The 26,487-nt window shown below is 48.6% G+C and overlaps 1 protein-coding gene across 4 annotated transcripts in view; it reads left to right on the top strand.

The window, feature by feature from the left end:
• Nucleotides 1-6,726: 6,726 nt before the first annotated feature.
• Kcnk9 (potassium two pore domain channel subfamily K member 9) overlaps nt 6,727-26,487 on the top strand; it is a 74,345-nt gene continuing 54,584 nt past the window's right edge. For 3 of the 4 annotated variants that reach the window (XR_015735615.1, XM_085678902.2, XM_048457364.3), the window contains exon 1: nt 6,728-8,545. Coding sequence is in view for 3 of the 4 variants with exons in the window: in XM_085678902.2 (XP_085535028.2) it covers nt 7,621-8,545 (925 nt within the window). In the remaining variant the exon portion in view is untranslated. Of the gene's footprint in view, nt 8,546-26,487 lie in introns of all 4 variants that reach the window. The other variant, XM_085678903.2, reaches the window with a different exon arrangement.

Raw genomic sequence — 26,487 nt, 5'->3', positions numbered from 1 at the left:
TGAGGTTGATGTGGTTGTGTTGGCAGAGCCTTGTGTTGTACTATGTTGGCTCTTAACACACTATGTACCCAAAGATGACCGTAAGTTTCTGACTTTCCAGCATCTCTTGCCAGAGTTCTGGGATTACAGGTGTGTACAGCCATGCCCAGTTTATGCGGTGCTGAGGCTCACACCCAGAGCCTTGTGCCTTCCAGGCAAACACTCAACCAACTGAGCAAGCTCCCTGATTTGTCTATTTTTAGAACAAAAGATTTTTTTAAAATTAAAGATGTATTTTATTGTGTGTGTGCACATGTGCACGCATGTCATAGTGGACATTCATGTAGACACCAAAGGCTAACTTACAGGAGTCAGGCCTCTTCTACTGTGTGGGTCCTGCAGATTGAACTCAAATCAAAGGATTGGAGGCAAACACTTTTATATACTGAATCTTCTCACTTGCCCTATGAAGTTTTATTTATTAAAAAGGCAGAAGAATGGGTCAATAAGTGCCCCTTGACTCTGACTATCAACTACTACTAACCCTGGGTAGTGGGGAGGTGATGGCGAGAGGTCATCAGTGTCATTTTTTTGTCTATCCATGTCCCCTGTGTCCATTTCATGAGTAGGGTCAGAAAATGGCCCTTAACCTGTGTTCTGTGCTAAGGTTGGGCAGTCGGAGATGAAGGTTGGGGTCAGGATGTTCTCTGCTGCTCAAGAACCTCAGACCTGGCCTGCAGTGTCAGATTGTGTGTGGACACATATTGCCCTCCTCTATTGGCCAGGCTGCTGGTCCTGCCTCTCCAGCCTGCTAATGAGACCCTGATGATGGGCGCAGGTTTACTGACTGCAGCAATCTCCCTGGTAGCTGTCAGCCAGCCTCTGATTGATCCTAGAAGGAACCTGGGCTCCATGCGGGAGTGCGACACAGCTTTTTATGGGCCAGGTGGGAGCTGAACAGAGAATCAGACCATCTTAAGAAACTTGAATTCTACTAATCTGGTTTTCTCCAGTGGAAAAGGGCCCCAGGGGGCCCGCATGGTGTTCCAAGGCAAGCTGGTTTCATGGCAGAGAACTTTGTGGGGAGAGCCCTGAGCTGGCTTTGCCTTTGGTTATTTCCTGCACTTACCAGGTGACCTTGACTCCAAGAAGATCCCATTTATCATGAAATGATACTCCTACCATTAAAAATCTTCTAACCCTGGGTGCAGACCACATCCATTCCAAAGAATTTTATCCCTGCAGCGGATGTATGGATATCCTCTGCCCATTTGGGATATCATAAACAATGTATTGACAAGTTCAAATGTATTGATTTGAAGCTTGGAAATCTCCAGTGAGATCACCAGGATTTGGCGACCTGTTTAGTCAATTCCGCATATCACCCACCCATATCCTTGAAAGCCGGGACCCTGACAAGTCAAAGGCTATGTTCCCTGAGCCTCTGTAAGACCCAGTCCCTGTGTCCTTCTTCCATTACCGGTTTGTGTCTCAGAAGCTCTCAACCATCTTCCTTTCTGTGTTACCTCTGGTGTTTACATTGTGGGTAACAAACTCTGGGGATTTATTTTAGCATCTCTCCAATTTAACCCAGTAGCCACAAAACAATTTGGGACACCTACTGAGAACCAGGGTCTGGAGGTTCCCGTCTTCCTTATCAATTTTTATGCCATCACATCATCACATGGCCTCACCCTTGTGACCTGTGCCTTCTTAAAAAGGGGGGAGTGGAAATAGCTCCCTGCCTGCCATAGCCTGCGGTTCCCACCATTGTATTAATTGCAGGTACCTTGGCTCCTCACTAACCAGGGACAGTACGAGTGGCTTTCTGGGGTCTTTATTAGGACTTCTCTGGCTACAGCCATGAACAGACCCTCCTCCCTCCGACATGACTCTCCAGCCTGAGGGAGAGGGAAATTCCTAGAGGCACCAAATGTAGCATCAGAGTGTGGATCCTTAGCAGGCAGACAACGGTGACTCAGATGAGAGGAGCTACAGGAGCCTGGACTGGAGGGCAGGAATGATGGAAAGAGGGCGTTTGCCCTACCGGTGGGTTTTCAGCATGGGCATGCAAGGTCAGTCTGTTCAAAGGAAAGGTCTGGCTTCCTGACAGAGAGATGGGCATGTTCAACTGACCTGAAGGTAGGGACTCAGGAAGAAGGAAGCTGCCAGACCCTCGTTCTCAATAAATGCTCCAGACTGTACCATGGATCCTGGTTTAAATAAGCAGAGATGCTAAGTCTAAGATGAGTTCCCCAGAACCCAGACTGTCCACTTTTCTACATCCAGCTCTTTAGCCTGGGGCAGCTGCTTCCAAAATTGCTTCTCGGACCTGGTGCTGTTTCACCCATAGGCAATTTCATCACTGAGTGAGTTTGGAAAACTCTAGTCATGGTACTACTGTGTGGGAGTGGTAATCCTTGTTAGCAGATCTACATCTCCAAGAAGACCTGTGTTCTACTGTTTAACCCAGGTCTGATGAAACGGTGTGACTTTAAACCATACTAGCTCATATACCGAGAAGAGTCTGGGGAATACTGGATGGGCCTCCTGCCCCACACTGGGACCTGACACTGGCGGAGGCTGGAGTGAAGGCAGACTACCAACTATACAAATCACATGACTTTGGGACTTGCCAAAGGCTGGAGGGGGAGCCTGTTCTTGGGGCTTAGTTCCTTTTCCTGTCTTCAATAGGGGAAAAGCAATTTGAGGAAGGAAGGGAGGGCTTATTTTGTCTCACAGTCCCAGGCTAGACACAGGGACAGCATAGTGGCAGGAGCTTGAGGGAGCTGGTTATATCACATCCACAGTCAGGAAGCAGGCAGGAATGAGAATGCTCAGCTCGCTCCCCTCCTTTTAGTCAGCCCAGGACTCCACCCCCAAAGAGTGCTGCTGCTCACAATTAAGATGAACCTTCCTACATCAATTAGCGTAACCTAGGTAACCCCTCACAGGTGTGCCCAAAGGTGAGCACAATCTAGATTCTATCTCAAGTTGACAGTATTAACCATCCCAGAGTTCCACAGTGAGAAGACTTCAAACTGCTCCTCCTTCAAGGTGAGCCTGCGAGAGAACTCACCCTACCCCATGGAAAGTGGTGATAGTTCTGTACCTTCTGCCCGCATTCAAAGATTGTGGCAAAAACATTTGGCACTCCCAAGGATTCAGAATGTCCAGAGAGTCATTGGCAGATCTGGCTTACAGCCCAGCACTGCCCTGGGCTAGCAGTGGCACCAGCATGGGATACTTGGCACAGAGCACTGTGCCTCCTCCCTCCCCCTTCCTCTACCTGCAACCCCTGTAGCCAGACACACTGTGGGCATGTGAAGAAGCACTTAGTTGCTTCCTCTCTTCCTTATTCATCGCGGTGCCAGGATTTGCTAGCCCACTGGCCTCTCTTTGCAAGAGGGCTGGAAGAAAAGCTACAGACAAGCACATTATGCGAACAGAACAAACAACTAGGTAGCAGAGTTATAAAACCACGATGTGTTTTATTAGCTAACAAGATGCATCCACTTTTAGTAATGAAAGAACCGAAGTGCAAGGAGGCCTAGGGACTGAGTGACTCTTGAAGGGGTGCAGAGGGGCTGGGTGCCCACTTACGGCCATAGCTGTGCCCTGTATTGACATCCCCAAAGCCTTTCCCTCCCTCCCTGTCTCAGCTCTTCCCTGAGCCTTCTAGTCATGCCCAAGTCTAGTCAAGAAGTCCCAGGGTTGCACTTATCAACCTACAGCCCTGCCTGGGAAGGAGCGCTGTCACTGACTCAAAGGTGGACAGGTGACCCCACGCCAGACAATGGCAGGAAGAATTTCTGAGCTTAATTGGCAAATATTCAAAGGATAATGACATTTTACCATAACAGATTTTTTTTCTAGCATTAAAAAAAAATGTCCTGGGCCCAGCACCCAACCCTCGGAGTTGGGACTCTCAGAACCACCCATGAAGAGTGTGTGTGTGTGTGTGTGTGCTGTCACTAATCTAATGCTCTCTGGGCATCAACCTGTAGTGGTAGCTGAGCATCTTTCTTGAGAATGGCTGAAGATCAGAGAAACAGAACAGCAAGCCATTAGAGAAACCCTTGACCTCTACCAAAGCTCAGACAGAAGGGGTGATCCTCAGACTGCCTACAAAACCTCCATTCTCTCCACAAAACCTCTGGCTCCAGTGAATTCCTGTCTCCTCCTACTTGTATACCCCTCTCTGTCCAGCCATATCACTCCTAGCTCCACCTCCCCAGTGCTGGGATTAAAGGCATTTGATCCCAAGGGCTGGGGCCACCTTTGTGTGAGTTCTATTTCTCTTTGTAGACAGATTCAATCTCCTGTTTCCCATGGTGGCCTTGAGTACTGAGATTAAAGGTGTGTGACTCTACCCCCCTGGCCTCTCAGTGGTTTAGTTCTGCAATCTTATCTTCAGGTGAGCTTTAAATAAAGGAGTAGTTCGACTGGGTAGGGAGAGTATTTTAGGAGGAGGAGACAGCTCATTGAAGTCTGAGATATGGGGGAGACAGTGCAGTCAAGGCAGCCTGAGGATCGCCCCTTCAGTCTGAGAATTGATAGAGGTAAAAGGTCTCTCTAGTGACTTACTGCTTTGCTTCTCTGATCTTCAGGCAAGTTTGATTTATTAAAATGCAAACAAATTATCTCTACAACTAGAGATGCAGACAGAACAGGCAGGACCCAGGCTCTCCTCCAAGGATCTCCAGTTCCATAGGCAACCAAAAGACATTCAAGGACTGGGTTGTGGTGTGTGGACGGGGAACTTGGGTCTGAAAAACCCAAGGTCCTGGTGGGAAAGTTGGAAAGAAGCCTGGAGACAGTTGGTTCTAGATGTGAGTAATCCTGTGGTCTTGGACAGGAGGCCCTTTCCTTCACTTGTGAAGCAAGGGGTTTGGTGGATAATTTCAAGCTGAAGTACCTTTCCATTTTTCCGAAGGACAGCATGTAACTGGAGCCTCGTAAATCGAATACAAGTGTCTCTGGACAAAGCCTGGAATCCTGTCCTTGGAGCTCAGTCCACCTCCACCCCCACCCCCACGTCTTTGGGGACAGCGTGGACTTCACTGTAGTCTAGTTGACTCAAAAGTGGGCCTATCTGTGGATCGGAGTCCAGTGCCCCCTGGTGGCACCGAGACACACAAACCTTTTGGGACCTCTTGGGTGTCACTGCTGCCAGAGCTGCGGGAGGAGGCCTGATTGGGGTTCCATCGTGGGCTGAGCCACGGCTCAATTAATTACCAGTTGCTGGGAATCCTTGTCGTTCACTTGTGGTGACTCACCCGGCAGCCAGACTCACTTGCCAAGCGTGGTCGTGGTGGTGGTGGTGTGGGAGGGGGGATGAGGGCTCCGATTCTAAAATGGATTTGGGGGAGTGCACCTGCTCCGGTAGGACTTCCCATTTGCTTACCTGAAGACCCCATGGAGACATGACTGTCCAGGCATAGCGCACAGCGCCGACGCTCCTACCCTGTGGTGCACCCACAAGCCTTTGAATTTGGGTGAAAAGCTTTTTACCTAAGGCCTACAGGAAGCTCCAAACCCACCAGGCTGAGTACGGGTAGACAGAGGCAGACTATGATCCAAGAGGCTGAGTAACATGGGGCTTCTTCGAACTCAACAGCTGGGTCTGATTCACACGATGCTCTTATCCCTGTGGTCAGTTTCTAGTTCTGGCCTCTTAACTATTGCCTGAGCGGCGGGGACGGGAGAGGGGGGAGAGGGGGGAGAGGGGGGAGGGTGTCACCATATCTCTCCATCTGCATCTCTTCCTTGGCGAGAGACGGAGAAGATAGCCTAGCCAAGGAAAGCAAATCCAGGGGTCTCAAGACCTTGGTTTTACATCTAGGGGTGTTTTGTGTGCAAGAAAACCTCTGAGCGACCTGAAGAGAGGTGGATGGGTGGGAGTCCTTTGCTGTATAAGACCAGGTGTTCCTTAGCAAGATCTTCCTGTCCCATCCCCAAGCCTGAACTTAGAGGGTGAACTTCCCCGCGGTTTGCTGGAGGGGCGCTCTCTGCACTCCTCTCTGCCATGGAAACAAGAAAAAATTAGAGAAGAAACAGGGAGGGTACTGGGTGGGGGGAGAGGAAATGCGAATTCCTCCTGTCCTTCCTTTCTTGAGCTCTAGGGCTAAGTAGTTGGGGTCGGCAGGTGGAGGACCACTGGAGACGCATCTGGCATCCCACCGTGGGGACTGAGGAGGCTGTCAAAACCCCAGCACTCTAGGAGGCAGTGCCCCAGCCAGTAGGGTGCTGCTGTGCCAGGTGGCTGCTGCAGCTGGAACTGTGTGTGTGTTCCTGTGTGTGTGTTAAGGGGGGGACCGCGAGGCCACTGTTGCTGCACTCCCAAGTGCTCTTAGCCCCTCCTCCTTCTATTCCCCACACTCCGGTTTTCTTTCTTAAGGCTCTAATCTGCCTCCTCTGGCCGAATTCGTTTCTCATCCTCAGCTGCGGGTTTCTCAAACTCTCCACTTTTCCAAGGCTGTGTGCGCTCTTAGGGGAGCAGGATAGAAGGAACCCAGGCATTCGTGTTTATCCACCCACATCCCAGTCGAAACTGACTAGCGACTGGGTTCCTACACCCGCACCCTGTGGCAGCACCCAGTTTTACCCCTCTCCCTCCCCCTCTGGCCACCTCTCCTGGGTTCCATAGCGAGCACCCTGCTCAGCACTAGGTCTGCTGCAGGAGCTGCCAGCACCGCCTCACCAGCTGGCTGGGGACCAGGCGGGAGGTGGCGCGCCCCGGAGGCTGCAGGAGGGAGGAAGGAAGAGAAGAGGGGAAAGAAGAGAGAAGAGAGAAGAGAGGAGGGAGGGAAGCCGATCTTCGGAGTAGCCTGCCCCCCCAAACCCGTCCCTCCCGCCGGAGCGGGGCAGTCAAACGCAAACACGCGCGCACGCACACTCGCGAATACATACACTCGGGCTCCCTCCGGCGCGCACGCACAGCGCCTCAAGCAGACCAGAGCGGCGGCTGCCTCTCCTCACTCCTGGACGCCAGAGTCTCGGGATCCTCCGGCAGCTGATGCGCCTTTGCCCGCCCCTATTCCTACCCTTCAGTTCCTCTAGGACCGTGGGACCACTCCTGCCACCGTCACCTCGCCCGCCACCCAGGGAGGAGCTGGCTGGCCGCGCGCAGTTCCCTCGTCGCCCTCAGGTAGCTCCGTTGCAGCTCCTGTCTTGGGCTTCGCCCTGTTCCTGAGCTTCAGAGGCTGAGTGAAACAAACTTCGCAGACCGGCTGACGCGCGACGAGGCCCGCATGCCCCGCACTCCCAGGTGGGCACAGGACATTAGGACTTTGGGGCATTGGGCTGCCTTGCCCATTGCACCTGCTAGATAGACGCTCTCCCTGCTTGCAGGGGATTCTAGAGACATCTTCACTTAGCAAACTTTTGTTTCCTCACCCAAAGGGGTGAGGAAAGCTAGAGGGAGAAGTTGGTCTCCTCCCGGCAACCGCCATCCTGGAGGCGATTAGCTGGGCCCCGCTAACCGCGGAACGCATCCAGAGAGATGCCGAACCTCTCCCCGGATCGCCTTCTGTCCCGACTCTTGATCCTGATCCTGCCCCAGCCCGGTCCGCGGGCTCTAGAGGCCAGGTGCCGAGGACCACGCAGCCCGCGCGAAATGAGCATGGACCATCTATACGCATGACCATCCGCACTGGGGCAAGTCGCTTGACCCAGGCCTGGCGTAGGGTGTCCCGGGTCCAGGATCGCTGGCCTCCGCACCCTAGTGATGCCATGAGCATGCCTACCCTCTTGCCTATCCCAGTGGTGGTCACCACGCCCGCGGATCCCGTTGAATTGGTGGAATCGGCTGCTCTGGGTGAGCCCGCTAAGCCCGCAGAGTCCATTGTGCCCGCGGAACCCACTACGCCTGCAGAATCGGTTGTGACCGCGGAACCCGCTACACCCGCAGAGCCTGTTGTGCACGCGGAATCCGCTGCGCCCGCGGAACTTGCTGCTCCCACAGAGTCCGCCGAGCCTGCCGAGCCCGGGGCGTCTGCTGAGCCCGTGGAACCTGCAAAATACAGGGAGTCCACTGTGACCATTGAGACCGAGGAGCTCGAGGCACGCGGGAACGCTCCTCAGCTTGAGGGTGTTGAAGTTCGGAACAGTGAGGACCCCCAAGATGATTCTATCATTTCCAGCATCAGCTGCGGCATCTGCTGTTACCACCGCTTACAACTTAGACTCCATCGCAGAGGAGGCTTCGTCCGCGCGGCGCTGCACTGGGACGCGCGCCCTGGTTTGGCTCATTTTCCTTTTGGCGGCTCCTTTTTCGCAGCCATGAAGCGGCAGAACGTGCGTACCCTGTCCCTGATCGCCTGTACCTTCACCTACCTGCTGGTGGGTGCTGCCGTGTTCGACGCCCTCGAGTCAGACCACGAGATGCGCGAGGAGGAGAAACTTAAGGCCGAAGAGGTCCGCATCAGAGGCAAGTACAACATCAGCTCGGATGACTACCAGCAGCTGGAGCTGGTGATTCTGCAGTCTGAACCCCACCGTGCTGGTGTCCAGTGGAAATTCGCGGGTTCCTTCTACTTTGCCATCACCGTCATCACAACTATAGGTAAAGAAGGGTTATAGAGCTACCGGGCTCCAGAGGGAGGAGTCCCGGGGAAATAGTGTGCACTGTGCAAGGCTGGGTAGGGGGTTCCCAGGTTCAAGACAGCCCCATCCTTAGGGGATGATCTCAATTCCTCCAGAGGATCCTATCTGGTGCTCCATACTGCTGTGGTGGGCCAGGCTTGTGAACTTCCAGAGACAGAGTGCTGTTGTCTTGAGGGTGGAGGTGCCACTTTTTTTTTTTTTTTAAAAAAAAGAGTGGAGCGCTAAGAATAATCTCACAGCCGGCACCCACCCACCTGTGAGGGCTGTGCTTCCCTAAGTGGGTTCTAAGCCTTACACTTACTACCTCTTGGGGAATGTAGGGAAAAGCTGACTGGGTGACAGAGGGCTGTTTATGGGTCTATGGGTGATGGTGGTACTGACCCTTCCTCAGAGAGGGGCCATCTGGGAGTCAAGATTTCAGCACCCATTATCCTTCCTTTGAGTTGTAGAGTGTGTTAGGTCCCAGGAGCTGAGTTTTCTCTTCTTTGGTTGGGATGGGGTTGGCAGCAGGTGACCTGTGATGCTGTCCTGATGGGTTGAATAGGCAGTGCTTGCTTGTACTGTGGACTAAGAGTGAGGACCAAAGGAGTCTGGATGTTGCTTGAAAACTGGAGGTGTTTAACTCACTCTGGGAAAGAGTCTGTCTGGTACAGATGGGGTTGCCTATAGATTCTCAGACACAGGCCACTGTCCACAGAGTAGTCTCTGGTGGGTCCCAATGACTGTACCCCCGGGAACACCTCTAGACTTGCACATGGAGACCTGTGGGAATCTGAGTGTCACACTTCATCCCAGGGGATGTGGTAGATGCCCTCTGGCAGGAGGCAGAATAGTGTCTCTGGCTGGCCAATTGCCCTGTCATGGCAGAATGCCTAGGGCCATCTCCTTGGACCTGTGAGAGCCAGAATGTTGTCTCAGAGGTGGTCTCTTGCCCCTGATGAGAGCCATCTTCCTTTCCTGGACCACCCTCTAATTTCCCTATGATGCTTTTCTTTTCCTGAAAAGCTCTGCATTGCTGGAAGGGGTGGAAGGTGGGGGAAGGACACAGGATTTCAGGGTGCTATATGCAACAGGAAACACCAGCCCAGTACAACCTGTCTTTCGTTCTTGTTTGAAAGGACTTTTTAAGAGTTGCCTTTAAAAAATATGTGCTAAATCAGTGCCAGTTTTTATGTTTGGGGGAAGAAAGTCACCCTTTAGTTGTCTATATGACAGGTTTTGCCCCTGCTGGCCCCTAAGCGCCCCCTACCCCCAGGTTAGAGAAGAGACCAGCAGGTGACTGCATCACTTCTGTCTTTGAACTGTGGTGGTGATATACAGATGTGCAAGTCATTGGTTCTGGTGGCAGGTGTATTTGCTGGAAGGCAAAAACATGCTTGTGACAGAGGAGAGACATCTCATAGTCTCCTAAAAGTGTCATTTGTCATCTAGCTCTGAAATGGGGGGTGTTTTTCAGGCTGGTTCCCTGTAGAAAAACCAGCACAGAAAACTGCTGACCAGTCCCAAGATGCGGGTGGTACAGTGAGAGGGCTGGGGTTAAAGACAAGTACAGTTATGTCGCAGCGTTCCTTAAAAAAAAAAAATAATCGAGGTTGAGGAGGCTCTTGTTGAGGTATGTTGCCTTTATTGATATTATTGGCAGTTATGGACATAAGCTTCTAATATTTGAAACTTCCAAGTAAATAGTGTCAAGGGAACAGGAGCTAAAAGCAACTGTTTTCTTAGCGCCTCGGTTAGGGACTCTCATTAGTGCAGGATCAGGGCCGCTTGAGAAAGAACTACGATGATTTTTCTCATTTCCTTTATTGGATTTTCTGCTGACTTGAGGAAAAGATTGCAAACACACACACGCATGAATATACTCTCATGTGCACACACATGCACATACATCCACACTCTCCTGGATGTTCATATGCATGCATGCATACACTTATATACACACATACATATATCCACATTCATACATATTTATATACATGTACAATACACTTACATGCACAGACATATATGAACACAACACTCTCACATACATGTACACATATGCACGCACACACACATGCACACACATATGTACACATACACGTAATTGCATGCACATGTGCACACATGCAAACACACCCAGACATACACATTTATATGCACATACGTCCACATGGATACTTACTTGCTTGCACTCATACACACCTGCATATATGACACACATACACATGTATATGCATGTGCTTAAGTGGAATCTGGAGCTTGCCATACAAGAAGACTACAGTGATGCCATTTTCTGACCTCTAGTCTCAGTTTCCCCACCTGTAGGAGGACTGGTATTTATTAACCATTGACCTTTTATTTATTAACCAGTGGCTTTTTATCGTCAGCTGTGGGAATGTAGGTTGTAGGTTCCCCACCTCTGCCCTGCTTGTTGTAATGTTTAGTACTTTTGCTTTTGACTGACTGAGCCCCTTGCTGTGTGGTTGAGAGCTATTCCACAAAAGCACCCACATCTATAGGAAACAAAGCACCTTTGCAGTTAGTTTTGTTTGTTTTCTTTCCTTTTTTAACCACAAATGCAAATGAAAGTGCTTTTAGGCCCAGGATGAAAGCCAGTCCCAAGCCCTGCCCTCAAAGGAATTTGTCTTCCATTGGGCAACGATACCAGCAAAAGTGAGCTTCATTTTCATAGCTATTTCTTTTTCACCTAAGTTTGGGGGTGAAGTTTGCACCCAAGACTCTGTGGTTGTGGCAGGAGCTGTCTATTGAATCTGTGACTATGCTTTTCTGAAACTTTCTTTCTTTCTTTCTTTCTTTCTTTCTTTCTTTCTTTCTTTCTCTCTCTCTCTCTCTCTCTCTCTCTCTCTCTCTCTCTCTCTCTCTCTCTTTCTTTCTTTCTTTCAAGACAGGGTTTCTCTGTAGCTTTGGAGCATGTCCTGGAACTAGCTCTTGTAGACCAGGCTGGCCTCGAACTCAGAGAGATCTGCCTGCCTCTGTCTCCTGAGTGCTGGGATTAAAGGCATGTGTCACCATGCTTTTGAAAGTCTTCCTGAAAGTCTTTGGAGGCTATTCCATCGACTCTGGCCCTAGCTCTCTGGGGAGTCCCGTGAACACCAATTGCCCTCTTAACCAGGTCCAGTTCTGGTGCCCATTCTTTCCTGTGGCTGTCAGGTTGCTGCCACTTGTAGCTCTCCTTAAAGGGGCTTTACTGTTTGGTTTTCAACTTGGGCAGGACCCCCTTGCCTGTAGTCCACTGACCCAAGTGGCTGTACAATTGAAACATCCCCTTCCCAGACCTGTTATGCAAGTGGGAGAAGTAGGTGGTACCGGGCGGGGGGTCCTGCATGGGCATAGGAAGTTTGCTAGAATTATCTCTGCTTGGGGCTGAGGTCTTGGAGCTTATATAATAAATCACCGGTATAAACGTATCACCTCCCACAGTGGGAGGTTCAAGCTAAAACAGTCCCAGTCAGCCTCTTTGCACAATGTACCAGAGATGGTATTTCCATCCCACTTTGTAGTCTAGGGTGGCTACCTTCAGGACCATTAGAGAGGAAGCCACCAGATGCCCTCTGCAGAACTAATGGAGGACAATTTAAAGACTGCTTTGCCACGGGGAAAGAAGGGTTGACTTGTGACTTGTCTAGCTACAGTTTTGGGGAAGAGTGGGGAAGTTCACACTTCCTGACTCTCTGCGCCCATCTGAAGCTGAGGTTGCTGCCGTAGGAGTGGAGGTGACTGGTTTAGATCTGGGGTCTTCAGGTGGTGGTGGTGCCCACTGAGAGAATCCGTAGGAGTCCTGCCCTATTCTAGACAGACATTGAACTCCTTCCTTAATGAGGTAAAAGCAGATCATCAAACTAACTTTTCCCCAAATGGACAGTATTCGTCATGGGTTTATCATGGGTTTTGGGTGTGGTTCGTGATCCACAGTCTTGTCCAGCACCTGCCCTGCCTTGCTTGTGTCGCCTCCTTCAATACTCTGGGGACAGTCTAGATGACAAGATAAGGACTGGCCTTGGCAGAAGGTGCTGGAAATCCAGATAGTTGGTTGTAGTCCAGTGTGAAGCACAGGTACAAGTAAACTCAGTGAGAGCCTTTACCTATGCCATCCACCAGCCCGAGCATCCTTACCCACCATAGAAACCACCTTCCTCCCCGAGTCCTCCAAGCCCCACCCTTGCCCTCCTCTCCTCCAGTCAGTCTCAGTTTTATGGATTCTGCTCTTTCTACCTCGGGACCACACTCGCTTTGTTCCCTGACTTGCAGTGTCCAGTCCAGTGCATCCCACGGAACAGGCTGAGAACTCAAAAAAGTCTGAAAGGCTGAAGCAGGACCAATGGGTCAGACAGGCTGATGCCTGAGAAATCATGGCACTTATACACCCCCACACTCTCTTCCTCTCCCCTATCTCTCTTTTCACCCACGAACTTGTGGGAACACCATCCTGCTTGACAGATTAGGAAACTGCGGCGGACAAGGCCATGCACACCAAGGGAGAGTGCATGAAAGACCATATGCAAATAGGGTCTCCTTACAGCAGGTTCTAGCTGGAAGTCATCCAGTTCTTGGTGGGCCTGTGTGCCCCGCCTTTCACTTGGGGAACCTGCCCAGCCAGATCTCGGTGATGGGTAGGCCTGGGGGCAAGACGGTTCTGGGCTCTTTATGTGCAGGCTGGTAGCTACCATGCTGAGGACACAGAAGTGCCTGTAGACAGCTCTGCCTTCCCAGGTCCTCTCTAGTCCTGGCTCTGATCTCTCCTCGCTCAACTCAAGGCTCTTTAGCAAGCTTCCTGCCTACAGGTGCCATGGGAAAGCGGTGGAGCAGGGGTGTTGGTTTGGAGTATCAACCCAGACAGGTCTCCCTAGACACTCAGTGCTCTGAAACGAGAAAGAGATGAGAGACAAGGACTTCCAGGCACTGGTCACATTCACTTGCTCTGTCCGGGCTCCCCTAACCCAGGAAGCCCAGAGAGGGCAGAGTAGGAGTGGGAGGTGAATCAGGTCACCTAGGATACTAGGTATCCTAGTAGTGGGTTTCCACGTACTTACCACGGGCCCCTCTACCCACCGATGCCTATACTCATTTACACTATAACCACATGGTCACTCAACCGTCCTGCCACCCACCATGATTTTTAAACCTTTGGCGGGCTTGCCATTCATTGCCCCACCCAACACGGCCATCCACTGCCCAGATGCCACTATTATCCATCCCCACCCACCCATCATTTGTTCTCCATTAGCCAGTCTTCTTCCAGTCGTTCATGCAACTTGGACACTTATTCCATCACTCAACCTTGCACTGCTCACCTCTGCAAACCCCTGCCATTCAACTTCTCCTACTGGTGATGCACACTGCAGCCCTGGCATTTTTCATTCAGCATCTGGTATCATTCAGCATCTGGTATCATGTCACTCACCCCCTGCATCGCGAGTTTCTACCCAAACCGGTCCTTCATTTCCTGGTCCGCCACTGTACTGCTCAGTTCTGCATGTGCCTGCCCTTTGTTTCCCATCAGCCGCTGCTTCATTCACCGCCCCACGGGCACCTCTCACTGTCACACCCACTTTCACATCACCCATTCTTCCATGAAAGTCCCCTGTCTGACACGGGTGTCACTTTGTTCTACACAACCTGTCATCAATTGCCGTCTTTGCGTGGTTCAGCCTGCTGCACGCCTGCCACTCCCTCCCCCGTCGACCAGTGCCCCATCCAGCTTTCTACACACATACAGCTCTTTCACCCATCTACCGTTGTGTCGCCTGGGCCTCCCTTCCTCTGTCATTCATGCTTGCACCTGACACCGGAGCTGTCACAAAGTTACTGGATGCCTATTACCCATTTTTCTAAATTGCCACATGCCATGTGATCCTCCACAGAACTAGCTTTCATCCCTCTCCCATTACAGTATCACGTGGTATTCCACCCCCCCATGCCATCCGTGTCCCCATTCACTCTTACGTCCCTTAGTGCTCCATGCACCTGCCAGCCAATGCTTTATCTCCCTCCACTTTTCACTCACCTTCCTCCCTACCATTATCTCAGCCATTTTCTCCTTGCCTGTTGGTTTTTACATAGTCCTCCTCCCTTGTCATTCAAGCCTCCAGCTACCACCTCATCATTCCGTTCTTCATGCCCCGTCCCTCACACCTCAGTCTTTGTATAACTGAGTTCTCCACATCTCTGCCCCTTGCCCCATCCACCACTGCCTTTGTTTCCCTTGATGTCATATGGTTTCCCTCTGATGTCATGACTGTCTCCTCCAGGCAGCTTCCACCCTCACAGTTCCCCTCTGACGTCATGACTGTCTCCTCCAGGCAGCTTCCACCCTCCCAGTTCCCCTCTGATGTCATGACTGTCTCCTCCAGGCAGCTTCCACCCTACCAGTTCCCCTCTGACATCATGACTCTCTCATCCAGGCAGCTTCCATCCTGCCATTCATTCTAAGAAGCAGTGACGTCACTCCATCCTCCAAACTCCTGCCATTCATTCACCTCAGTTCTCCACACCTGTCACCCACTTCCTTGCCGCCATTCTGTCAATCACCCATACGCTGGCCAACTCACTCACCTGTGTGCCATCGTGTCACTCCAGGCACCTGCCATTCATCCTCTCATGTACTGTTTGGTTACATGCTCCTCCATGAAACCCTAATTCATGACCCATCCTGCTAGCACATCATTCAGCCACCCGCTCACCTGCCGCTCTCTTCTCCACTTGGTGAGGTGTCACAAACTCTTCCACGTGGTTGTCATAGCGTCCCCATTACTCCTTGGTGTCGCCAACCTTCCACTGTTTTCTGGATCCTCCATCTGCCCTTGCCTCAACCTGGTCCTCTGTGCACCTGTAATGTAGTCCTTCCTAGGCCAGTCTACCAGTCTGCTCTACACTATCCATTCATTATTCCATTCACTGTATCTCACCTGTCATTCACTCTCCCTGACACCGTCACATTCATCTCTCCATGCACATGTTCATTGCCTCACTCAGCCCAGTGTCACTCAACTCTTTATATATATATATATATATATATATATATATATATTATTTATTTATTTATTATGTATACAATATTCTGTCTGTGTGTCTGCCTGCAGGCCAGAAGAGGGCACCAGACCCCATTACAGATGGTTGTGAGCCACCATGTGGTTGCTGGGAATTGAACTCAGGGTTTTTGGAAGAGCAGGCAATGCTCTTAACTTCTGAGCCATCTCTCCAGCCCCGTCACTCAACTCTTTACACACCCATCATTCTCTCAACCCTGATGCCTCGTTTCCCTCGGTCCTTAAATCTGTGGCTCATTCTGTTCTGACTTTGCATGTCAGAATCGCCTGCAGGCTCAGCATCTAGCCCCACTGTGAAGTCTTCCCGTACCTGCCATTCCCTCATCCTTTACCCTGCACCACTCAGTTTTCTGCATACCCATCACCCATTTTCTCTCTGCCAACATCTCCCTGGGGTGTCAGTTCATCTGCCATTCACTCCGCACTCTGCCAGTGCATCATTCAGCACACTGTCACCTGCCATCATTTCCACCATCTGACATCTGTCAGTCACTGTCCCCATCTCCTTCATTTCCGCATCTGCCATTGGGCTTGAAAATGTGTTCATTCTCCTATCTTCCATTCTCTCCCTCTCTTCCTCCTTCCTTCCACCAATTCTCCTATCTGGTGTTCTCTTTCCTCCACAGTCCCATCCTTTCTCTTCTTTCTTTCCACTATCTCATCTTCATCCACCGTCTACGTTGTCACTCATCCTTCATGTGCACCCACCACTGGGTCACAAGTCCTCCTTGCGGCTTTCATTCATTCCCATCTGCCTTTGTGCCCCTATGTTTCTCAAATGCCTGCCATGCGTTCCCTGATTCTCCCTTGCATTCAGGTCTACTTTACACCCATCATCCATTTCCTCTTCTGCCACTAGGTCACTAAGTTCCCCTGGGAAATCCCTTCCCTCCCTTGTCATCGTATCATGCTTTCAGACACCTGTCACTCATCTGACCATCGCTTCCGCATCAATAGACCTCCACGTGTTCCTTCGTCCATCACCATTCAGCCAGCCCATGATGCACCCAGGCAGTCTCCCTCACAAATTGAGGTGGTATTTGGCTCACTCACTTGTAGTGGATTCTGAGTGGGTGTGATGGCTGCTGATGAGGACAGGGAAGGTTAAGCAGAGCCTGGGGTCCTAGCATAAAGGGGCAATGGAGCTTGGAGGCTGGTTTAAGGAGGCATCTGTACTGAGAGGTCCTGGAGGTAAGCTTTTTTTTTTTTCTGACAGCACCTGGGTGATGAGGAATTTTAGCTGCCGAGAAGGTTAGCGTGGTGTTTGTTGGGGATGATGTTCAGGCCAGGGGAGCCTAAACACAAAAGAAGTAAACACTAGCATGTAAACAAAGCAACTATCAACACTGGGAAGGAGAAGTGGCAAGTGATGGGAGAGAAGGCTTACAGAATATTCAAAAGCAATCTCACCTCCTCACATTCACTCTTGGTACTGTTCGTGTGTGCGCTAGAATCGTCCAGCAATTGTGCATAGCTGCTTCTAGCAGAGAACCCAAGAAACAGTGAGTTAAGAGAACAGTTGCTATCTTTCTAGATTAGGAAGCCTGGGAAGGCTCACATCTCTCAGCTTGGCTATCTTATCTCACAGGCTCTGACTGCATATGTATTTTATTTGGTTCTTACACTGTTTGAAAATATGAAGCATTAGCTGACAACATTTATTGATTTATTATACTAGGCTACCTTGATATTGGCTTTTCTACATATAAATACTTGTTTTACTTTATTGAGCTCCTCCCCCAGCTTCATGTGCTGGCAGACAGTAGGCTTTTTCCTTTCCCTTAAAATACTAAAGGCTATGTGTTGTCCTCTGTTTGCCACTTTGGCTCCATCCTATGGCCAATCATTTGTAAAGAATTTGCAAGTGAGCCTTTTCTTGTAATCAATGATCTTCAAATAATTTTTAAATGAGCCTTTTATTGTCATCGTCAATTATCTATAAATAATTTATGAATAATTTTCTGAATTCGAGAGTTAAGTGTGAGTTTTAAAGTCATACAGCTTGCATGCCCATGGAAGCTTGTTAGCAGAGAGATTAGAATCATGAACTTTGGAGCTGATTCTCATTGACTGTCATTTGTTGAGCAACCTTGGGTATGCGATCTGACCTCTCTGTGCTTTGCACTTTGCTATCTATAAAATGTGGAGAATATTACAAAAATGGCTGGCAAGGTGTTTGGGACAGTTAGATTTTTTTTATTGCATTCTAAACATGTAAGACAGCTGACATGTACTAGGTGTCGTGGTCTATAAACACATTTCAAAACATTAAGTTTCTCTTTTTTAATTCTCTTTGGGTTTTAGTTTGTTGCTAAGGGATCTACCTTTTGCAGAGTCCCATAGCTATTTGAAAAGGACATTTATTTCTCTGTTGTATGTCAAGTTCTATACAATTCTAGTCATTCAAAATCATGTCTATTTTCTCTCTTCAGGGTTGGGAAATAGTGATTGCTGTTTAGCGAGCCTTGCATACACCAAGTCTAGCACACAGTACGTTAGACTATCATCATGTTGTTGACTTGTATGCCTGACTGGCACAAGTGCTCTGTCCAGCTCACCACATGCCCCCACTACTACACTCAGGTCCTATCACTGGCACACCCAGTCACTTGGCTCCCCCCGTTCCTCACTGTGTGTTCCTTGCTTTATACTGATTATTGCTGTTAAAAGTCTGCTTGGCTCCTGAGGATGATCCACTGGAGTCTTATTCGGCGCTTTGCTACCGAGGTTTATCATTGTCTCTTTTGATTTATACACTTTGAAGCTATATGGTTAGATGCATACAGGTTCATGTTGTTATTTCTTTTCTTAGAAGAGATAACAGGCTTCTTTATTGTGTGATACTTTTTGTCAGAACCTCCCTTTTTGTCCCAATGATTTGGAGCCGGCTTTCTTTCATTCGCACTTGTTATATAAATGTTAATGTTTTTAGCTTATTTTTACACTTTTTCTTCTAGGAAGATTTTGACATGACTTGTAACAAAAGATACTAATATAGGTGAAAAGCCAGTGTGAAAAATCTAGGGATCCATGCACGCTCAGCTCTGTAGGAATGTGATAGAAGTTCATGTTTTCTTGGATAGAAGGGACAAAAAAGAAGCAAGTGCTCTAAGCGCCGTCACTGAGAACCAATGCCACTGAGCTGCGTAGGCATGTAGTCATGTGGGAACACAGATGAGGACCACACTGAGCCCTGGCGACACAGAGGCTGCTGTGGTCTTGGAGTACCTGGGTGAAAGATGGTGATATTCTGTTTTCAGGGCCCGCTGCTCAGGATCATTCTGGGTTTCAGCACCTTTGATTTTTCTACTTCATCATCCCTGACATGTTCCTATTTGTTCCCGTGTTCTAGACAGGAAGGATGGGGAGAAGTCAGAAGGGTTGTTGTCGTTGAGATTACCCTAACACTTTTCTAGCAGTCCCAATCAACCATTGTTTTCTCTACCCTATAGGTTAGAAGTACGTCACATGACTACACTTGCCTTCTCTCTTTGGGCTTTAGACTTTGGTGTGAAATGAGTCTGGATTCAGGTTTGGCTATTAGTGATCATGGCTGATGATGGAGTCCTAGGCCTGTTCCCCAAGACAGAAGCCACCTGCTGCTGTTTTGATATCTCAGAGTATCCTCAGGGACCCCCCATAAAAGTGAGACTAGATGATGGAACCAAACCAGGTGCTGGCAGGGGAGCACCCCTAAGAGTGACCGGGAGGAGGTGTGAGCAAGAGGAAGACTTCTTAGAGCAGAGGGGAGGAGGGTGGTGGCAGAGAGCACCTGAGAGTAGAGGGGAGGAGGTGAGGGGTGGGTGAGCCTCTCTCTGCCTGATTTCTTATCCTCTCATTCTCTGGACACCTGCTCTGTATCCCATCCCTCAGAAGAGGACTCAAAAGCCAACAAGATATTAATATTATCCTGAGCCCAGCAGTATTTCCTTATAAAGCAGAATATTAAAACACCCTCTTTCCCCAATGCTTTCTCCTTCCTACAGGTGGCATTTGCCAGGCGCACTACAATCTTGCCCTCTCCATACATCAGAAGGAAGCTGCCGTGCTCCCTTTGGTCTCTGCCATTCCTGGTGGAAGTCCTCCCTTCTCACACACTCAGGAGTCCCAGTCATTGGAAATGACTTTTTTTTTTTTTTTTCCATATCTGGGTTTTGCTTTGCAGCTCAGCCTAGATCCATTCTGGGCATATGCAAGGCCCCTGTCTGATTTTTGGCTTCCTTTGGGGATGATCTAAGCGTTTGCTTAAAGGGCTGGTGGGGGAGGACCAGAGGGATTACGCAACACTGCACTCTGACAGTGTTCCACACCTGGCCCCCTCCTAGCTGCATGCATCCGTGGTGGCTCAAGGTTCATGTTGATGTACCTCAAAGTCACTACCCCGCTTGAGAGCCATCAGTGTCTCCTTGTGACTCACATGAATGCTTACCATGACCTTTGAAGTCCAACTTCTTGCCCTGACACGTAGCCCTGACTGTCACTCTACCCCTCCCCCATGCAGACTGAGTCACAGGCTATGATGGACACCCTCACCACTCAGCTCCCCTCCCCCTGTATATTCTTCTTTGGCTGTTAGACATCTCTCTTTTGTGTTCTGAAGCCCCAGGGCTCCCACCAGCTAAGTACCTGGCAACCTGTGTGGTATCAGCTTTTCCTAAGCCAGACTTTGTCCCCTGCCCCCAGCGCCTCTGGCCAGAGACTGTGTTATTACCTGCCAGCGGCTGGGTTGCCCACCCACCAATGTCTAGCACTAAGCGGGCCCTCAGAGAATGTTTGTTGAATGAACATGTGCATATAAATGGGACAGCTTTCACGAGAGCTATATTTAAATCTTCTAGAATATTCTCTGGGTCTTTCAGAAAAGAGAATCCTTGAAAAACAGCAGGTGTTTGCAAGAAGCAGTGGGTGATCTAGCAGGAGCAGGAGGCTGTCTGTTTCCCAGGAGGCCCAGGTTCATCCTGGGTCCTTCTGGCTCACAGTGTGGCCCAAGGTGTCAACTGACTTTACTCAGGTTTTTTTGTTTTTTTGTTTTTTTTTTTTTGAGTCCTGGAACTTTCAGATGGGAGAACTCTAGGAAAGAACCCCTTTTCCCCCACAGGGCTCCTCTTTCTGAGCTCTTTGCACGGTGCTGTCTAATTGTCCTGCTGTTAGCTGTCTGTCTGCCAATTCAATCCCAGGGTCAGTGCACCAACATCTCTACCAAGTAGGAGGAATCTAGAGGGGCAGGGCAGTACTCTACGTTGCTGGGGACCTTGTCAGCATGGAGAGCTGACTGCAGAATCCCTGGGGAGACTGACCCTAACAAGTTTCTAGGGTTCTGGTTCTGAGATATATATGATGTGGGATTCTCCTCTGTATGCTATGAGTATGTTTTACTATCATTGGTTAATAAAAAAGTTGCTTTGGCCTATGGCAGGGCAGAATAAAGCCAGGTGGGAATATTGTTCTTTAAAAAGTGGGTGTGTTCCCTGGCAGGCTTGCAGAGCAGCCGCTGGTCCGACAAGGATGGCTATGGGCCCCTGCAAGATCTCCAGGGTGGCAGGCTGGTCCCGCCATGTGGCAGGCGAGTCACGTGGGCGGGTACAGCAGATAAAAGGCTCATAGGACATAGTATTACTTAAAGAAGAGGGAGACATTTATTACTTAGAGAAAAACAGAGAGACATAAAGAGAAACATAGGGAGAGACAGAGACACGTGTGCACACGCCAAGAGACGGGGGACATAAGAGAAAGAGTTAAGATGGCGGCGAGGGAGGTCAGAAGTGGCTGGGAGTGGGCATGGTTAGTCCTTAAAGGGACCAGAGCATAAGGAATAACAGGGAAATCTGAACAGAGACATACAGAGGGAGAGCAGGTGGAGTCAGAGAGACACCGTGCAGCTGCTGAAGGACACAGACACCAGAACCTTACCAGTAAGCCACAGCCTCATGGAGATACACAGATTAATAGAAATGAGTTCATTTAAGATGTAAGAGATAATAAGAAGCCTGAGCTAATCTGCCAAACAGTGTTGTAATTAATATAGTTTTTGTGTGATTATTCAGGCCAGGATGGCCAGTAAACAAAGTGAAGTCTCCATTTACAAAATAGCACCCACCATTGGACATAGATCCACATAAGTCCTTAAAAAGCTTTTTTTTTTTTTTTTTTAAAAAAAGAGGGCTTCCAGACCCACAAGAACAGGAGCCAAACACAGCTTTTTGGTTGCTGCATTTCTTTTTCCAGATAGGCTCTCTTTGTGGGCTACAAGCAGAGGCACAACTCCTTTAAGAAATGGCTTTCTGGTTTGTGCTGGCAGCATGGATGGCTCTGGCTCTTTCGGGAGGTCCTGTACTTGAATGGAGTTTGTGAGCAATGTGCTACTAGTTACTTAATGGCAACATAGACCGCCCCCCCCCCCCATCCCTGAGGCTGGGGTGGTGAGCATGGCTCACAGAGGTGGTTAGCATACCTCTGCCATGTTGGATGGAGTGGAGCCAACAGGCAAAGTCACAGATTTAATCTTAGCCATGCCTGCTTAGCATTAAAAAAAAAGTGCTCCTGGTAAGAAAATGATTGCAGATATTCAATAAAGACAGATTCAGACAAAAATAAACCTCTGAATGGATCACAATGTGTTTAAAATGTGTACATAGGCTTGAAAAATATAGGGAGTTATAGAAAGAAATGTTTTTAAAAAGTAAAACAAAATCTTTAAAGAGATAGTAAAAGTAGTATAAAAGAGTACAAATAGTTGTAGATTAAAGGAGTAAAGATAATAAATATTAAAAAGTAATAGAGAAAAAATAAGCCATGTAAAGATGGAAAATATACAAAAAGTCTGGATTATGTCTATTATTGTGTTCTCTTTGAATTTTTTGACTGTGAATGAGCTAAGTACAGAGAGACATTTCATTGTATGGGTTACCAAGCTAAACTAGCATTTATATTTTAAAGGTATCTTGACTTCAAAATTTGAGTCTATGGATATGTTACTTGATACACAGGTTTCCACAGAAGATGAGAACTTGTGGGTTCCTTTTAGGCTAATGTGGTTTGATGGAACAATGCCCCCCCAAAAGGTCTCCTTGAACCCTAAAAATACTTTGCCAAACAAATAGCAGGAAGCAGTTTGGAGAAAACAACGCCCAAATTCCAAAAATGATTGTGTATAAATGTTTGTTTTAACTTAGAGGGTGTTGATTATAAATAGTTAATGGTCACAGTTAATTTCTTAAGAAAAATAAGGGGGATATGATATTGTGATAAATGCTTTACATTAGTATGGATCGTGGTCTATTGCTACAAATTTAAGGTCAATATTGTTATATGTATATTTCTACTCTTATTTAAGGTATTATGTTTATACAGTTCATTTAAAAATGTAATGTATAATTAAAATTGCAGATTAATAGGTAGTTATTTATAATATTCAAATTTATAGTCATGTTAGTTAGGTTTTCTAGATATACAGAGATGTATTTCTGCTGGATAGATAATCTTCGACACTTCAAAGCCCTTCAGAATATGGCATTTAAAAGATTTTAAGAACTTAGACTTTTCTTGACAGTGAGGCATGTTACACCAGTTACTTCAGTGAGGTTGATGGACATTGAAAACTTGTTATGGAATTGGCCTTCAGTGTGACAAGGCTAGCCATTTGGGCAAGAAATTTCACTTTCCTGGACTGCTTGGTGGTATGCTGTATGGCCTGGACATGCAGGACCCACAGAAAAGTGACTGCTGAACTTTCCAAAAGATGGGATGATCTTTTAGGGCTCCTGTTTAATGAAAGAGTTCGACAGACATTCTGCAGGACACAGAAGAACATGACTGATAAACTGCCAATACAGATGAAACAGTCTTTCAAATTTCGTGCTTCATGGAAAAGTTTGCCAGATGCTATGAGCCTGTAGGCTGAAGATGGATGCCCCAATATTACAGAAAAACTTTGGTTGACTGTCCAGGCAGCAAGATTTCTCTGCCAATTTTAGAGTTTTGGAAGTTACTTACAATGCACTTCCTGTTTACTTAGGTAATATTATATCCTCCTGGGGTCGTTGATGGAGTTGAAGACAGATAGTTAAAGTTTTGATAAAAGATATGATTATGATAGAAGATAAAGTAAATATAAATATTTTAACTGTAATTCTTACTTGATACCTGTTTTGTTATATGTAATTTTACTATATTAAAGTTAAAACCTTTTTTATTTAAACAGAATAGGGAAGATGATATGTGATTCCCCTCTATATGCTGTGAATATGTTTTAATACCATTGGTTAATAAAGAAGCTGCTTTGGCCTATGGCAGGGCAGAATAAAGCCAGGTGGAAAATCTGAACACACACACACACACACAGAGATATATATATATAGAGAGAGAGTAGGTAGAGTAGGTAGAGTTAGAGAGATGCCATGTAGCTGCTGAAGGAGACAGATGCCGGAATCTTACCAGTAAGCCACAGCCTCATGGAGATATACAGACTGATATACATGGGTTCATTTGAGATCTAAATGTTAGTTAATAAGAAGTCTGAGCTAATAGGCCAAACAGTGTTGTAATTAATATAGCTTTTATGTGATTATATGGGTCAGGGTACTTAGCTTCCAGACAAACCTTCAGGACCATGAGGATATCTGAAGGGCCAGGTGCAAACTTATGCCAGGTACAGATTACCTGTAACATCTTCCCCTTTCCTTTTCCCCCTCCTGTCCCTACCCAGTGTTTCCAGCTGTAAAGTGGGTAGAAATAGCTGCTTCCCAGAGGATCTGGGAGATCTGATGAAACAGTGTGGATGAGGCACTTGTCTGGTCTCTGGGTCAGAGATGGATCTTTATCATTCTTCCCCTCTTCCAGCCTCAGGACCATCCCTTATGGCCCTTCCAAGGTGTAGTGCAGAGTACGCAGGTCCTTCGAACGGCTGACTTCTAGGTTAGGGCAGTGGAGAATGGGGCAGGAGACCAGACAGGGTGCTATAGCGATAGGGCCTGGCAGAGGCTCTTGACCACAGCTAGGATGCCTTCCCCTCTGTCACCCTCAGGACTTAGACATTGCGACTTCAGGCCCCTGCTTCCCACCACTGCTGTCCAATGTTGAGCCGGAGTCATTCTTGGCTGGATTAGGCAGAGGCACTGCCAGCAGGAAGGGAAGCTGCCAGTTCCTGCTAGTCTCAGGCACTGCTCCAAGGTCCCTGTAGTTGTGGGACCAGGTGGCTCAAAGGAAGAGACCAGTGGGGTAGGGTCTGTGCCTGGGAGTGTCTGGCGTTAGCAAATGACAACATTCACTTCTTCCATACGAATGTGACATCATAGGATGGTTATGAGAAAGGCCAGGAAATGGGCACGGGAGATACACACGCTCCCAAGGAGCAAGGTAAGGACCTGGCGGCGCTTAGTTCAAGCTGTAGTAACAAGCGTATAAATAACAGCAGTTTATGACCTACCGTTCTGGAGGCTGGAAGGCTAAGGCCAAGAGTAGAAGATCCTCTTCCAAGATAGAAACAAAGACAGTTGACATCTCACGTCCCAAAGGCACTATAAACATGAACAAGGCTGCCCTGTGTCTGTCAGGTGATACTCGGAACCTGTAAGAGTGGACGATTATGTTTTCAAATCCACGTGCCTAGGAAGACTTGCTGACCAGGACCTCTTGGGGCTCCCCCTAGTCTGAACAGGCAAGACTTAGCTAGTGGTGAGTGGGTTGAACCTGGGTTTGGTTAATCACAGCATGTGGATACCCTAGAGCTGAGGAGGATGAAGACGCAGCAAGAAGGATCCCGATGCCATGGAGTCCGAGTCCCTTGCCAGTGTCCTGCCCACACAATGCAGGGGAGTCCCCCGTCACTGCACTCATCAAGCTTTGTCTCCACTCTGGCTCCTTTCCCTGGAGATTCAGTGGAGCCTGAGATCCCACAGGCCCCTCTGTTCATATACAAGCTGTGGGCAGTGGGACTCTTACATGGAGAGTCCAGAGTCTGGGCCACCTCTGTCCCACACTCCGCTGTCTTCCTTCCTTAGAGACAGTCCTCAGGCCCAGGGCGTTGCCATGGGGATTGTGAGCTGGAGTCTATTTTGAGATCATGTTAGAGTGTGATTTTTTAGTTCTGTCTGGGCTGCCTGGCCTGTTAGTTTTACTGTTTGTCCAATGACTAGCTAGAGGGTTTGGAATGGTTTTGCTTCAAAGATAGACTATTCCTTGATGTGGAGGACAGGCAGGCGGTTAGCATCCAGTCTGACCAGTATGCACCTGCTAGTGGTCCATAAGCATCCCCATGACCAGGGAATGGTGAGGTGGGGAATGCCGCCTTCCTGCAGGAGGTGTCCTCAGCCAAGATTCAGTACTCCTAGATGCTCACTCAGCTGACCGCTGCTGCTGGCTCGTCCTGTTTACAGATGGCAAGGGAGAAGTGGATGTCCCAGAAGAGAGGGGGAAGGGCCCTTTAGAGCAGAGTGGGGGGGGAGAAGAGAGAAGAGGGGAGAGAGAGAGAGAGAGAGAGAGAGAGAGAGGCATAACACAGGCCAGAAGTGGAGGTGCTGGTGACATCTCAGAAGAGGGGTTAGTTCAAGGAGGTGAGGCCTGGCAGGTGGGCATTGCCAGGCTCCAAATGCAGACTCTTGCCATCTCCTATTTGACTTTATTATCTGCGTGGCTTAGTCCTAGGTTCTAGGTGATGCCAATTCACCATCTTTAGGGTCGTCTCCAACCTCCCTTGCTGGGCTCATGAGAAATCTGGCATAGAGGAGTCTGGGGTACTGAGGGCAAAGCAGAGCTCTGATCCCAGCTTTATCTGCCTGCCTTCTTCCCTCCTGTTTCTGTAGACGGGGAAACTGAGGCTCCAAGGATCCCAGGGACTTTTTCAAGGTCCAGTGCC

Source organism: Myodes glareolus, chromosome 19 (assembly GCF_982192425.1).
Source record: "Myodes glareolus chromosome 19, mMyoGla1.1, whole genome shotgun sequence".
In the NCBI taxonomy this organism is placed as follows: domain Eukaryota; kingdom Metazoa; phylum Chordata; class Mammalia; order Rodentia; family Cricetidae; genus Myodes; species Myodes glareolus.
Note: the sequence above shows the minus strand (reverse complement) of the source record. Positions and strands in the feature narration are given on the sequence as shown.